Source organism: Haemorhous mexicanus, chromosome 7, assembly GCF_027477595.1.
Source record: "Haemorhous mexicanus isolate bHaeMex1 chromosome 7, bHaeMex1.pri, whole genome shotgun sequence".
Classification (NCBI taxonomy): domain Eukaryota; kingdom Metazoa; phylum Chordata; class Aves; order Passeriformes; family Fringillidae; genus Haemorhous; species Haemorhous mexicanus.
In genome coordinates this window covers 37822445-37838040 of record NC_082347.1, presented here as the reverse complement: position 1 = coordinate 37838040, position 15596 = coordinate 37822445, and the positions used below count along the sequence as shown (strand labels likewise).

Here is a 15596-nt window from a genome sequence, read left to right as displayed (position 1 = left end):
TTAAAATTTTGTTTAGGGTTTTGTTGCAGAGATCCCCAGCTGCCTTTCAAACATCAGGTCCATTTAATAAACGTCCTCCTGTTCCCAAGGCAATTTTCTCCTCAGAAGAAAAGGTTGGTGACCAAACCACTGAGGAAAAAGTTCATTTAGGAGCCTGGAATGTAAGACCAAAAGCTGGTCATGAAAAAATGACATCTGCAGCAGCAACCTGGCTGGTTTTTCCTAGCAAAATCGAATGCTGGAGCTGAAACCACACAAAAGAATTGCACAGTAAATCCAGACAAGAGACACAGAGCTCTGGAGAAGCTCAAAGCTTTCTGAAATAGCTGGTCCTGCACTCTGCATAAAACACCAAATGAACTTGCCTTTTATATAAAGAATCACCAGAGGCAGAAACCAAAAAGGTAAAAAGAGGTGTGTGTATAAAAGTCCACAAGCAATGCTGGAAAAAAAGCATTTCCAAAGGGTCACCAAATGATACCATTAGTCATGAGCCTGTGGTTGGATTCCAAAAGCAGGAGAGAAAAAATTACTCAGTAGGGCCATAAATATGAAACCAGTTTGAAAAAATGACCACATACACAAAAAAAAAAAAAAAAAAGCAGAAAGATGACCTTTTTTTTGCAACTGAAATTTGTTGCCTGTAGTTTTTTATTGGTTACAGCAAGTGAAATAAAAGCCAGACAAGTGTAATATAACTCTATTATCTCCTGCTACACCAGGGTGAAAAGTAATAACTGCATTTTTTAAGAAACACCTGTTGGCATCTGTTGTGCCCAGTGGATAACACAGTCACTCAATAAACCTCTGGGAAGCAGCCACTGAAGCAGAACTTGCCAGGGGAGCCCTCCTGACCTGCAGCCACTCTTTGCTAAATGAAGCAGCCGTGACAATGACATAGACAAAAAAAGCATTTTCAACTTGGGGATCTGATTTCCAGAAGGAAAACCTTAAAGCTGGGCCAAGAAATTCACACTGGAGAAGGATTTCACAGCCTTGCCTGCACCACCTGCAGAGCTTGGTCTGACAGGGACTTTGGCTTTCCCTGCAGCATCTGCTCATGAGCTGCTCCCTCCCCATCACCCAAATTCCTCCTTTTGCTGCTGCACTTGCAGGGAAGGAGGAGAAAACAGGAAGGTGGAGGGGGAAGTTTAACCTATGAAAGGACACCAAGAGTTTCAATGAATAGCATAGAAATAAACTTAGTATCACCTAATTGTAATTGCTGCTCTAAGATTTTCAAGACTGAAATAAATTTACCACTTACCTTCTGTGGCTGCATTTTAAATGTGCTGCTTCCCTCCTTTGGGGATCCACACTTTTCTTCCAAATCTTTACAACCAAGCCAGAAAACCAATTTAAATCTCAAGACAAAAAAAACCAACCAAACAAAAAACTCCCCCAAAACAACAAACAAACAAAACCAAAAACCCAAACAAACAAACAAAAAACCCAAAATAACAACCCAAACCCTACTCTAATAGCAAGTTAAACACAAAGAAATTCTAGAACTTATTTAAAAAACCCCCAACTTTAACAACTAAAACCTAGATGCTCTATTTTCAGCCACATTTGCATGTTTTCTGGTTTTGTTCTGCCAGAGCAGATGGAAGCAGATGGATGAGGTGCCAGCTCTAATTCCACCTGGATGTTAAATTTTACCCTTTCCAGTATTTCCCCTTTTAATTGGTTGTTCCACACCCAACTCATTATAACTTAATTTGTTCAGCTGGGCTGTGGAGGCAGGAGAACAAGAGAGAACAGGGCAGAGGTCTCTGTTACAGGAGGTTGGGAGCTTTCTAATATTCAAGTCTTTAGAACAGGCTGTATTTATGTAGTTATGTTACTGTTAAAAATTCCAGGAAATCACTTAAATTATCAGTTCAGTTGTGAGGATGCACTTTGGTAGGAGGGCTTAATGCACCACTCATAATAAATACTTGTCAGAAACCAGGCATGTTTCAAGAGCTGGATGTTGTCTTCTGATTAAAAGAGCAAAATATGAGAGGAAGGAAAGTACTTTGCACATGAAAAGTAAATTTTGACTGCACATTCTGCCAAGCTCTGCCCATCCTTAGGGAAGGCTGGATTCAGATCTGCAAATGAAGTTTGTACTGTCCTTCCACAGAAAAGAACTTCAACGAGTCCCATTCCACCAATCTGCTTCTAAAAAATTTCATTTCATGTTTTTAAGGGTTTTCCTTTCCCCTGGAATCACCAGGAGTGGACAAGATGCACTTTGCCTGTGAGGTCCCAGCTCACAGAGCAGTGACAACACAGCCCCAACTCGGGCAAGGGGGGGTGGAGTTGGAAAAGAATTTGAATCAACTTGGGAAATGAAAATATATTGACTTTGCAATTCAATCTTTCAGTACTGCAGCCTTTGGAGAGGTGAGAACACAGCTCTGCTGAACCCCTCTGTGAATACTCCTGTATTAAAGCTGTCACTTTCAAGCAAAATGATTTTGCCTTGAGTATCTGCAAACACAGCAGCAGCATCCACCTCCTGGTTTTGTTTTGCCACTCTCCCATTCCTACAGAAGCCTTTGAAACACTCCTTCCCCATCCTTATTTTTCCTCAATCTTATCTTTCCCCCTCCTTATCTTCAGTGTTTAAGTAGAAACAATTTACTATCAGAATTCCCAACTCAAAAATATCAGTATCAGCCTCATTAAAGAGTTTAATGTCACTGATTGGATCTGTATCAATCTTTTTGCCCTGAACTCATTAATGAATGGTTCACATAAATACCAAAGTTGTGATGAATTATTCTAAGGAATAAAAAAATAACTATTAAAAAATCCCAAACCCTACTATTTTGTAAGCTATTGTTATTCTCCTTTTCCCCAGCAATTAAATTCTTAGTTGAACTTTTAGAAGACAATTTTGGGCAGCAAAGTGATCATCCAAACCAAACCCATTGCCCATTAAAGAGTCTGTGATTGTCCTCATTTTCTGTCTCCAGAGTCAGCTGCACCAAAAATGATCTCTCAGATTATTTGCTCAGACACTCAACATCAACACTCTGGGCCAGGTTCCTTGATGTATAATAAATGCCTCTCTCTGGCTGCAGTGTCTCTAAACTGGCAGACTGCATTTTAATGAAAGCAAATGATAAATAATTTGCAATATAGTACTAATAATTTTTACGCTGCAATCAAGTATTTTGTGTTGTCATTTTCCCTAATTATTCCCTCTGAATCAATTCTATGTATATGTGTGCATATAAACACATCCACACACCATTAAACTGGATTTTTTGAGAAGTACTTCAGAAATTGACACAAGTTAGGCAATTTTAGACACTGTTGGTCAAGATGTTTAATTTACAGGCTGCCTTTATTGTGAAGCACATCGTGATCCAATTAAAACTCTAATTAGGACCTGCCTTTTCTGAAGCCAAGCTGAAAGAACATTTTCTAGACTTAAGTAAATCCATTATCATAGAACTGAAATAATTGGGACTTTTTTGAAGGATCACATCAGGAACTGCAAAGAAATAAGCCCATTTTTAAAATTCAGCTCTGCCAAGGGAGTCCCATGACAATATTCACCATGAGCTTCCCTCAGGTTGTACAGCCACCAGTGGAATGTGAGCACACAGGTGGGGAGAGAAACTGCCTGTGGGACTGACTGAGCTCCAGAGGTACAAATTTCAGATGCTTCACTGAACTGAAGACAATTTATGCATCCCTGAAGACTCAGTTTTAAGCTTGTTTTTTGTTGTTGATCACGGAAGGCCAAAATTCTTCATATAAAACAATGAGAGGGTAACCAGCACTGGTTGTGCTGCAAGATTTTCTCCAACTAGAAGTTCCTCATCTAGACAACCTAAATGCTCAAAAATTCCTTATTTCCAAAGGTCCTGGCCTTTTGCACAAGAATCTTTCAACAGTTACTGAATACTCTGCTAATCCAACATCCCAGTTAATTAATACAAGGCTGGTGTTAAAGACAAATGCATGAAGAATCTCTGTATATTAGACAGAATCTCTGTATATTGAGCTGCAAACACAATTTTACCATTTCCTCATTGCCAAGGATGGTCAAATACGGGTTCCAGAGTTATGGCTTCACTGCTGACAGAAGCTTCAAAATGCAAAACTGAGAAAACACAGATTATAAACCTCTGGGGCTACTTGCAGTATTCAGGGGGCTTTGAGGGAGGAATTCTCAAAGGGGTTTAAAGGAGTTAAAAACATATTTATTTAAAAAATTCATGCAGTTCACTTTCTAGGTTGTGAGAACAGAAAGGGGGGGGGGGGGTTTCTTTCATCACTTATTTCTGTGCTTTGCAAAACTCAGGATGTGCAGACTGTGTCCTGCTCTAATTTAACCCATACAACTTTTATGTTTGCTGCTAAAGCCTGGGAATGAATACTGCTCAAACACAATGTTTCATTAGAACTAATATGGAAAATGTGACTCAGATGTACAAAGGATAATCACTTCCTCTATTAAAGCAGCTCTGAGCTTTGTTCCTGTCCAGAAGGCAAAATTACAGCAGTTGCACAAGCAGCACTCAATTCCAATGATGGGTTTGTATTAAATCAAGACACGCAGAGATTTTAAAAATATTTTTATTATTGTAATGAGACTGCAATATTATCTAAATAAACTTTTCAATCACTATTTCACTCTATTTTCTTCATGAAGGTTCCGGTTGGGAATGCCACAAAGTATCCTGCAACCTGTACACTTAAAAGTTCCTAGAAACATTCAGTATTAAAAGGCCTTTGCAATATGTTGTTGTTTTTTGTTTGGTTTTTTTAAACCATCAGAGTTATAAATCCAAGAGTATACTGAAGTGGATATATCTCAGAGAGCCACTGACAAACAGCTTCAAGGGCTCTCAAAGAACAAGTTTGGGTGTGCTCACAACTCTGTGGGAGTCTTGTCCACCAGGGCTGCTACAAAAGCAAGAGGCTGAGCAGAGCTGTAGCAGTCAGTGTGAGCCAGAATTTAGGCCACTGCTACTTACAGTTAATTTTGATTAATTCTGCTGCTCACGTAATACTTAAGGCAAATTTCCTTGTATACTCATTTTCCCAAGCTAAAGCAACAACATAAGCACAGTTCACAATACACTGAACAAAAGGTATTTTAAGGTAATTTATGTAAGATGTGGCAAGAACAAATACAACACATTGCAGTTTAACTCCTACTTTTCTGCTCAGAATGATGAAACTCCCTTTTTCAGATTGTATTCAAAAAGACTTGAACAGTCTATCCTTTCCAGTTTTATCAGAACTGTTACTTAAATTTGAACCAAAAGTTTTCTGGAGCTGGAGATGTCCCAAAGCTGATGGGAGTTCTGAACACATATCCACAAATCCTTGAACAAAGGAGAATCCAATGCACTGTTACTGCAAGCAGACAACACAAAAATTACATTCAAATGAGAGACCTTTTATAGGATTCTTTTCATGACAACAAACTCAACTTCAGTAGCTCCAACAAGCTGGGAAAAAGAAGAATTTAGGCTTTTAGCCCAAATGCCACAGTCTTCAGTTTGCAAGGGCAGTGTACCATCAGCACCCACTCCTCAGCAGTAAAACTCCTCATCAGTAATACACAGAAAAGAGACATCTGACATTAGAAACAATAACACAAACAAGTACTGAAATACTGGCAACAAATCAGAAAAGAGGCTTTTGGTGGCATCCTTGTGTATGTGGACCATCAGGTATGTCAGCAGGAGCAGTATCTCATGAAAAAGCCATTGTTTGGGTTTGCACAATGCTTTTTTCACCTTCTGTTAATCAGACATTCAATAACTCAACAGTGACTGGGGACAGCACCAGCAGTGTCCTGACCCTGCTGCTCTGGAGGTAAAACCTTCTCCCACCCTTTGACAGGCAGAATTCAGTCCCCAGGGTGTGCAGGGAGTGCACACTTGAAAACAAAATGGAATATAACAATCCCTTACTGGAAAAAGTGATGTTATATGGATTTCTGGAATGTTAGGAGAGCAACACTTGTAAGTGAACCTGTTAAAGATTCCATCCCAGGCAGTTGAGGAAATGACAATACAGTGAATTGATTCAAAATAACAGTAATTTTAAACAAGAAATTGGAGTGAAAAAGCCATGATGTTTCAGGAAAGAACTGTGTGCTTTGTGATCTCTATTTATTTTTAAATATATTTATATTTTTACAGTACAGACTAAATAATTTTTACATATAAATACAACAGTATTGAAGTTTTATTAAGATTTGATTTTTAGAAGTAAATGGACCAGACTTTGACACAGGAATGGAAGCCTTTCAGCACATCTTTAAATTTGATTCCTGCTACAACTGAAAAAAGTGGAAATATTATTGTATAACTTTATCATAAGCTTCTTTCCCCTCTCATGAAAGTGCAGACAAATTTAACAAAAAGCAACACCCCAGTTCTTAATCCTGACTTCCAACACATTTAACAGTATTTGCTCCAATCCCACAGATCAGCTATGACAGTGATTCAAGAGAAAAGTGAATTTTCAACCAGTGGAATCCCAGTCTGCCAGACAACCTCACAACCACAGAATTCTCACTCCTGTGTCACCTCCTCCTTTGGCTGCTTGAGTTCACTCAGCAGCTCCTTCCCACTTTCTCCTGCTTTTGAGGCAAAGAGAGCAGCTCCCTCCTTAAAGCCCATGAGCTTCAAGCTTCTGGCATAATCTGCATACACAGCATGGATCAATTTATGTAAATGAGGCATTAAGGAAAACACAAATTAATAGCAAAACAAAAAAAAATTCAGAATCCTTTTTTCCCCCCTTCTTACTCCTTACCTCTCCCAAGGTGAGAACACTGAACATTTCTACCAGCTGTGCTAATCCATTATTTTTCAGCACAAGTAAGAAAAAACCAGTTGCTTTAAATCCTCCTTTTGAACTCCTATTAATATTTATAAAGCAACATGAAGAATGCTGTAAACTAAACCAGACAGATTTCAGATATGCCTAAGTACCTACCATGATACAATGGCATAAATTGCAACATATATCTTAATGTCACAAAGATTTTTTAATTAATTAGACCTGAGCTTATCTACATGACTTATTAGTGGCATTTTTTATTTACAGGCTGATAACTCCATAGGTATTATTTACATATGCAATACATAGGTATTATTTACATATAATACAAAAGTTTGTGCAACTGCTCAGCTTCCTAGAACACCAGGTCAGATGTGAAAATTTAGTGAGCAAAGACAGGATTTCAGAAAAAGGATATTTGTATCATCATTAACTTCAAATGCCCCATACTTCAGACAAGCTTCTACAAATAAAGCTGCTCTATCAAAGTACCTCATACTGGTAAATAGAAAAAAAAAAAAAAAAAAGAGAATAATTTGTTAGGATACAAACCAGAAAAGCATTCCAGGACATCACACCAAAACATTTGCAGAGAGGCTTTCTAAAACTCTTTTATATCTCCCCTTCCTCCTGGCGCTCATGAACTGACACTTGCTATAAATTTTCCTGAAAGATCAGGGCTGAAGTTACTCAGAAAAAATCATAGATACTATAAATCATTACTGCTGGGTCCATGGGAGCTGGCAATCTTAAAGCCTGTAGTAAAATGAAATGCCAGCCAGAGCCCACAGGTTAAAACTAATTAAAGAAAAACATGCTTGTGGGAAATGGAGTTGTAGAGAATTCTCAAAAGTTTGACAGAAGGTTCACCTAGTATGAATTTGTATGTAAACTTTGAGATAAGAAATACTGACTTAGAATGGGATATGGAATGGGATAGACATTGTTGAGAGAGAAATGGAACTAGAAACAAGTTTTAAAGGATGGTTTTGCAAATAAGATTAGATGCTTTAGAGAAATATAACAAGAAATGCTTATAGTGTATTGTAATTAGGAAATAGTTGGCTTCTGATTGTAATGGTGTGAATTATACCTATTATCTGTATTGTCTCACCCTTCACATGAGACTGAAAATGGAATAAAAGTTTTTAAAATGCCTCTCAGTTGCCCCATCTCTGGGTCAGAAAGGGCTTAGTCTGACACATGTGAAAACAGAAACAGATGTCAGAAATAGGTGTGGGCAAGAGAAAACACAGGTTGTGCTGTTTCACCTTTACCTGTGCAACATCTCTGCAACTTTTGTGAAGCAGCCAAGAGACAAGAGGACCAGAATGGCCTTGGATTTCTGGTTGACCTGTGGGGAGCAGAGGTGATCGACCCAACGGCGCAGCACGTCCGCACACTCCTCCGAGCTCAGGCGCACCTGGGGACACAGCAGAGCCTGAGCTGCACACACACCCCAGACCCCAGCTGCACACACACCCTGCACCCTGCTCCTGCTGCATTCCCCTCAGGGCAGCACCCTGGGCAGAAGCAAAAGCATCTGAAACCATCATTTTTTAATAAAAAGTATATTGCTTGAGTTAATAGGGCATTAAGGAAAATCAGATGTCTGGGTATAAAAATACTTCACTTGGGTCCCTCCATATTTTAGATGTGACTAACATCATTTTTACCCCAAGCTGTTCTAAACGTTTTCTGAATCAAGAAGTTACTTCACTGAAAACTTAAAAAAACATCTTAAATTTTTCAGAAAAGCAAAATTTCATTGAGAAAATCTAAGTACAACTTGTTCCATTCTTTCTTCAGGAAATATAACAGAAACACTACTTTAGAGACACTGAAAAACCCTTACTAATTCTTGCCCATTTATTAATGCTGTGTCTGGGTAGTTTGGCTGTAATCTGCTGTAACAGAAGGTGATGCCAATTTATGTGGTTGGTGGTAATTGTGAAATCAACTCACACACCACATAGAGCTCAGCACAAAGTCACTGCTCAGTTAATTATCCACATCCAGGAGTGGGGTTTTGAAGTTTATTACCAGCTTTATTCTGCTGTAGCTATATGGACCTTCCCAAACTGCTGAAAAATTAGGAAATTGAGTATTCCAAGCCTTTTTAGGCCCCATTTCTGTAATGTGGACAACAAGAGCAGACCTGTGTGGTCAGAAGGCTGAAGAATCTGCCAGCTCTGATTGAATGGACTGGCTTCTCATAGCTGAATGGTATCTCTAATGGATGTTTCAGTGATTTAGGGAACTTGAGCACCCTGCTCAGCCTTCCTAAGCACAGCTGCTAAGCAGCTGGTTGATGCTCAGAGCCTGGGAAGTGAGGAATTGCTCACCTTGGCCAGCCACGCTGCACGGTTCCACTCGCCGTAGGTCTGCAGGTAGCGACAGGCGTCTGCAGCCTTGTCAATCAGACACAGCAGCTGCACCCCCTCTGGAACAGAAACAGCACTCCACTCAGGAAATGCAGGGAAACAGAGCTGCTGAGTGTTGGAAAGGATCCTCAAATCCCCAGCACATGAAGATGTTGAGACTGCTCTCCATATAACCTGGATGCCAGTTATTGCATCTTCGCTCTGGGCTACAGAGGCCACACAAAGCTCTCATTTATCTTTGTTCTGGACACAAATTTAGGGGTTCACAGGACTTCTCATCATAAAGACATAATGATCTTTGTAAATTAAATAAACAGATTTCCTAGGCAGTTCTTTATTTTAATTTAATGCTGTTCACAGTACAATTATTAACAGTCTACAGAGTGGAAAGTAGTTTTTTTTTTCCAGGCAAGTACAGACTTTTAACTCTCTCAGCATGATTATTTCAGTTATATGGTCGTAACTGAAATATTTCAGTAATGTTTCAGCTCTTGCATTAAGCAAAATTAACCTGTACTTGTAAGAAAACACATATTATGGAAAAAAGTTTGAACTGAAAAGGAGACTAAATCCATATTTCATGTTTTATAACAGGGACACCAAATTTTAGTTAATTATTTAAATAGAAAAGTGGAAAATATGTATTATGTGCTCAGCTTCTTTTCGTGCAAACAACTGCTAAAAGATTTACTCCAGAAGTGAGTTTTCCAGTGACAATAAATCAGGACAAGCTGGATTTTATAACTCAGTTACTGATCATTTTTGTGTTAACTACTCTGTGAAGTGTCTACTACAGCACACCCAACATATAAGCTCCACCACAGCAGGATTCACTCTCATTTCATTGGCATCCTTAAAAATGATGAGAATTATCAGTTTACAAGCAAAGAGAAAGAGATATTTTACCTGCAAGCTTTCCATTGGCTATCATGTTGGTTGCTACCAGTTTAATGGTGCTTTGAGATGGCCCTGATGAGGTGACAGTTGTGACCAGGCAAGCTTTGAGTGAATCACAGTAATAATGTGCATTCTCTGAACTGGTTTCCAGCAGTAGTTGCACTGCTCTGTCAGTCTGGCAAGAGAAAAAAATACAACTTTGACCACAACAAATTAATTTTGTTTAAAAGCCTTTCTATTTTTATCCTTTTTAAGACATGGAATAAACAATGGAAGTTATTCTAAAACAGGCTACAAAAATATCTCCCTGTCTAGTAAGGACTAAGATGCTTCTTTAATAGGATATTTTCAATAAGAACAGCATTGAAAACCCATCATGAATTTAACATAACAATGAAAAAACTCTGCAGTGGGTTCACACAAGTAGGAAAGAACAAATAAAGTTAGAAAAAGCTTTCCTTGAGTAGGCTAAGTACCCAAAACAGACAGGGAAGAAGAATAAAAAATTCAAATATTACCCACAAACCTGGCCCAAGAGAAGAAGTTGATCAGCACATTTCCTGGTATGATCATATGTTGATCTCTTCACTTCCTGGAGATTTACCCTTTCCAGCTGGAATTTCTGGACAAAGAAGGAAAAATATTTTAAATGTCAGCCTACCATAAGAAATTAAACCAGGCTTTTAAAAGATATTTACATGTCTTGCCAGTTTTTGGACCAGCCTCTATTTTTAAGTACCAGAAATGTTTTAACCCAGACTGGTATGCTACTAATAAAAGTGAAATATGCTCAGGGAGCTGAGTGTTTATTGTGCTGATGACATTCCTATTAAATTTGGTTTTGAACTCTTTGACATACCTGGAAGTAAGAATTTTCACACAGCACATCATAGCATATATCCAGAGGATTACCCAGCTGCTCCTGAAGGACAGCTGTGTCTGGTTTTGCAGGCTTTTCCTGGCATAAGCTGTGCAAATAGTGGGCAGCAATAGTCCAGAAGTGCAGTTCAGATTCATCCCCATACAGTCTGAGAAGATACAAAGCAGGATGTGAAACAGGCTTGCATTTTTTAATACACCACATAAAAATATGATCTATTTCATTTTCTCAAGGACTGTGCATTCCTGTGGACAACACAAGTACTTTGCATTATCAGTGGGACCAACTGTGAGAGAGGATTATGGAATGACATTCATTACAACAGCAATTAAACTCCAGGAATGTTCAGCATAGAAACATGTGGAAATTGATATTTATTATTATTTTGCACTTAGTCGCTGATATCCTCTTTCAACCACAAGCTACTAAGTTTGAAAACCACCTCTGAATACAGACAGACTAAAATTAGCTCAGTGTAGGCAGAGGAACCACACAGAACAAATACAGTTGAAATAAACCCCAGGCCCTGCCCTGTTTGTACAGAGCTATTGTGAAATTCTAAATAACATTTTGGGGCATGAACAACTAAATGTAATGTGGCTGCCAGAGCTGCAGTTATAAAAGTGCCACCAAGACTGAGGGAAGTTTCTTCTATCCAGCAAGAAAATAGAACTGTTTCAGTGAGGTAACATTTCCATTTTTGTCCTAATACCACTCTACTCAATGAGTAACGAATTAGTTTAGGGACTGTGCTAAGTTAAAGGACAGCTGGGGGAATTCCTAAACTTCAGCTCATTCCTGTGCATTAATAGCATCAAGATTATCCTAGGAAACATTTCCTGTATTTATCTGAATCTCTGCTACCTGGCAACCAGGAGACATCTCTGCAGGAGAGTAAAATCTGGATCAAGCAGAAGTTTCTTTATGTCACTGCAAAAGAGAAAGTGTTAAAGAATCTGTAAAATTCTGGGCAGGATTGTTTGTTTGGTTGCTTTTGAACACAAATAGGATCCATCACATACAAACTGAAAAGATCAACCCCCAAAATACAGAATTTCTTCTCTGAAATGAAAAAAAAATGCATCTGTTAAAACAATTACAACAGGAATTATATATAATTTGAAATATAACTGATCTCCAGGGACAAATGCAGGGAGTCCATCAGGAACTCCTTATCCTTGCAATATAGGGAATCACCACCAGGGTGTATGCAAAGCTGCCAATTAGTCTGCAGTAATTCTACTAATTACAATATTAATTCAGCTACAAATAATCTTGCAGGTATGTAGTGTCACAGCAGAAGGGATGCACATGCATGAATTTAAGTTTTCCACAGGTGTTTCAGACTGGATTAAAAAAGGCTGTTACCTCTGCCATCCCACTAAATGAAAGGCAAAAGGAAAATGAACAAAATTGTTGATTTACTAGCTTTAGTGATAATTTGCAAAGTTTAAATTGAATGTCAAAATCTGTTTTCTCTGTAAATAGAGCAATGTGCATCAAAATTAATCTGGAATTATATCTTCAACAATGGATTATTTGTAATCATCTTTTTTTCCTCAGAGCTCAAATATCTTAAAAACTTGGAGTATATAAGTAGCAGTGTCCAATGCAGCCTGGATCAGCATAAAGAACCCCTAAATCCCTGAGAAGTACTGCTTAAAATATTCCAAATGCTCACAGGTCAGTTGCAAATCATGTACGGACACTTATCAGCACCTTTAAACCACCCAGTTTAAAATTAAATAAAATTTATATTAAAAAAACCTTTTTTTTAAATAAAAACTGTCATTACTCAGGCACATCTTTAGAGAAGAGAATTCTTTCTTCATTAACTGTGAATTGCCACAAACTTCAGATATTTTGCCTTCTCAGAATTCCATAGCTCACACAAGTAATAATAGAAAAATTCTTACTTGGACAATGAATTCAACTGCTCTTGAAGAAGGCTTTTAATATTTTCATTCTCTGGATAATCACTGGAATAAAAAAAATAGAGGTTTTCTGTGTTACAAAAAGGACAGAATTACCTGAAATGGAAGAGCACTACTTGTAGGAAAAAACACAGGCTAACAATTGTTACATGTTAACAATTTTTCACATTCTTTGGGTGAGCCCATGATACAGGATTCTTTATCCAGTTACCACTTCCAAAATAGCAGTGAAAGATTTGGTTTGCTTCCCTTGAACCTCAGAGTAAATGCCAATCTTTCTTTTCCCATTTTCTTTTTTTCATTAACCATAAAATTAACAGAAATGGCAATGCCTAGGAGCATTGTTAAGTGACCATGAGCACTTAAGGACACAGAAATGTGCTCCTGTGGTGACGTGAATGTGGCTCCCCAAGAGTACAGACAGGTCTATCAGGGTATCAGAATATCACTTTCATTTACACTTTAGGAACAACTCTGATGGCTGCATTAACTTATAGAACAAAGAGAACACAGTTTTTCTCAGAAGTAATATAATGCCATAAAAATATTGCCAGGACTGAAAGCAGACTGCAGTTTTTAACAGCCAAGTGCTACTGAAAGCCAGAAGAAATATCTGACCTTAGAGCCTTACCTATATTACTTTCAGTAATAAATAGTGAACTAATTATAATTTTGACTGTCCCCAAGAGTGAGGAAACTTATACATCCAACAGTTATTTGCACAGAAAGACTAATAAAAGATATAGGCTTTAAAAAATAATAATATGTTTTATATAGATCTATATTTCTTCTTACATGTCCATAATATCTAGAGAATATTTCTCATCCCACGGTTGATGCAGCAGGAATGCTTTTAAAGCTAATGAAGCCCTTGGAACAAGCAGGTAGGGACACCAGACAGGTTCTGAAACAAAAGGAAAAGATTAATTGTCCAGAGAGTCATCTGCAATAATGTTGTGTTCATTGAGCAGAAAATGTACCTTCAGAAAATATACCACAGAAAATGTATCACAGAAAATATCCCACCAGAAAATGGTCACCAGAAAATGCACCACAGAAAGTGGTCACCAGAAAATGTATCATAGAAAATATCCTACCAGAAAATGCACCACAGAAAATACCCCACTAGAAAATGGTCACCAGAAAATGTATCATAGAAATTATCCCACCAAAAAATGGGCACCAGAAAATGTACCACAGAAAATGGGCAGCAGAAAATGTATCACAGAAAATGTACCACCAGAAAATGTATACATCCAAAAATGTAGTTCCAGAAAATGTGCACCAGAAAATGCCCCAGCTTGTTTGCAAGCACCAGGAAAATCACAAATAAAAGTCTTTTCACACAGCACAGACTGCTAGACATAAAAGCTTATCACTACACTCAACAAAAACATTTCATAGAAGGTACAGGGTTATCAACCATGCCCAAATGAAAATTTCAGGATATTCCATAGTGGGTTTAACCACAGACTCCTGGAATGCATTTTACTGGCTTTGGCAGAATTGTGTACAGAGCTGCTACATGGTGCAAAGTAAAGCAATACCATATATATCACAAAGCATGTTTAGTTTTGCTTTCTCCCCCTAATTCCTGCAGCCCAATACAAGGATTAAACCCCATCATCTGGAAAGGATGGTGGGAAGTTTAATAAGATACAAATGATACCTCAGTGCTGTCACACAAGTGTAGCAGTCAGTAAGTCTGTATCCAGCACAAGGTGTGATGACAGGCAGCAAATGCTACCCAGTGACTGAGGAGTAAAACAAGTACCAAAAGCAGCTCCATCATTACACATTCACAACTCCCTGTACTTCGTGTGCACTGAGTGATGTAGGACTCTTGTAAATGTGATTTGGTAATTAAAACATTACCAGAGAAGGACAGCTCAATCACAGGCAGCCTTACAGCTGGCACAGCCTCATTTCAGCGTGCTTGGCTTTACAACATTCATCTTTATAACTTAATATTGCAGAACACTCCTTTGGTAGCAAAAATGGCTGTGATAAATTACATGTTTCCTCAAACAAATGCACATCACAGCTCCCACATCACAGTTTATTGCATATGTCTTAGAATCCAAAGGGTTTTAAGGAAATGACTTAAGGAAATTTTATGAGTAAAGGTAGGATTGACTCAAAAGGCAACAACAAGAACAATTATTTGCAACACCAGTAATAATAAATACAAAAAATATAGTTTAGTTAACTAGTTAAATATTTAATTCCCTTCTTAGACACGGCTAAAAAAGCAAAGAGCACTAATATTGCTATTTTAAAGGTCACTTTGAAGAGCAATGAATCAATCTACAGACACCTGAAAAAAAATCAGAAAATACACTTTCACCCATCAACAGATGTTTCTAAATCAGGTAATGAGTATCAGTGATGCAGGTACTGATACCTAATTGATGTGTCAATGCTTTTAAAGGCAATTTGCTAGATATCTGTACAAAAAGCTCTTATTTTCTTCATTTATATTTAAATTAAGATATTAAAAAGTATGTGTTATTTGGGAGATTAAACTTGTATAAAAAACCCCATGCATATTATTGGTTTTTTGGGTCTGAAGGCACTTGAGAAAGTAATTCATGTTCAGACTCAGCTGTTTATTATTTCTTGTCAGTAAAACAGTCTCACTACTGTGAGCTCAGCAGCTTTTCATTAGAAGGCACAAAATGGCTAACATTCTCT

At 37.9% G+C, this 15596-nt stretch overlaps 1 protein-coding gene and 1 long non-coding RNA gene across 5 annotated transcripts in view; both read right to left on the bottom strand.

Annotated features, from left to right (window-relative positions):
* Nucleotides 1-1397, bottom strand: part of LOC132330137 (uncharacterized) — a 33570-nt gene extending 32173 nt beyond the window's left edge. The window contains exon 1 of the long non-coding RNA XR_009487228.1: nt 1268-1397. This is a non-coding gene — a long non-coding RNA (uncharacterized LOC132330137). The remainder of the gene's footprint in view (nt 1-1267) is intronic.
* Nucleotides 1398-4563: 3166 nt separating this feature from the next.
* Nucleotides 4564-15596, bottom strand: part of WDR11 (WD repeat domain 11) — a 35456-nt gene continuing 24423 nt past the window's right edge. For all 4 annotated transcript variants that reach the window (XM_059852083.1, XM_059852085.1, XM_059852086.1 and 1 more), the window contains exons 20-29: nt 13698-13806; nt 12885-12947; nt 11833-11898; nt 10948-11116; nt 10615-10710; nt 10098-10263; nt 9153-9250; nt 8085-8230; nt 7226-7305; nt 4564-6694 (exon numbers count right to left, since the gene is read on the bottom strand). In XM_059852083.1, coding sequence (XP_059708066.1) covers nt 6537-6694; nt 7226-7305; nt 8085-8230; nt 9153-9250; nt 10098-10263; nt 10615-10710; nt 10948-11116; nt 11833-11898; nt 12885-12947; nt 13698-13806 — 1151 coding nt within the window. In that variant the 3' untranslated portion in view covers nt 4564-6536. The remainder of the gene's footprint in view (nt 6695-7225; nt 7306-8084; nt 8231-9152; nt 9251-10097; nt 10264-10614; nt 10711-10947; nt 11117-11832; nt 11899-12884; nt 12948-13697; nt 13807-15596) is intronic.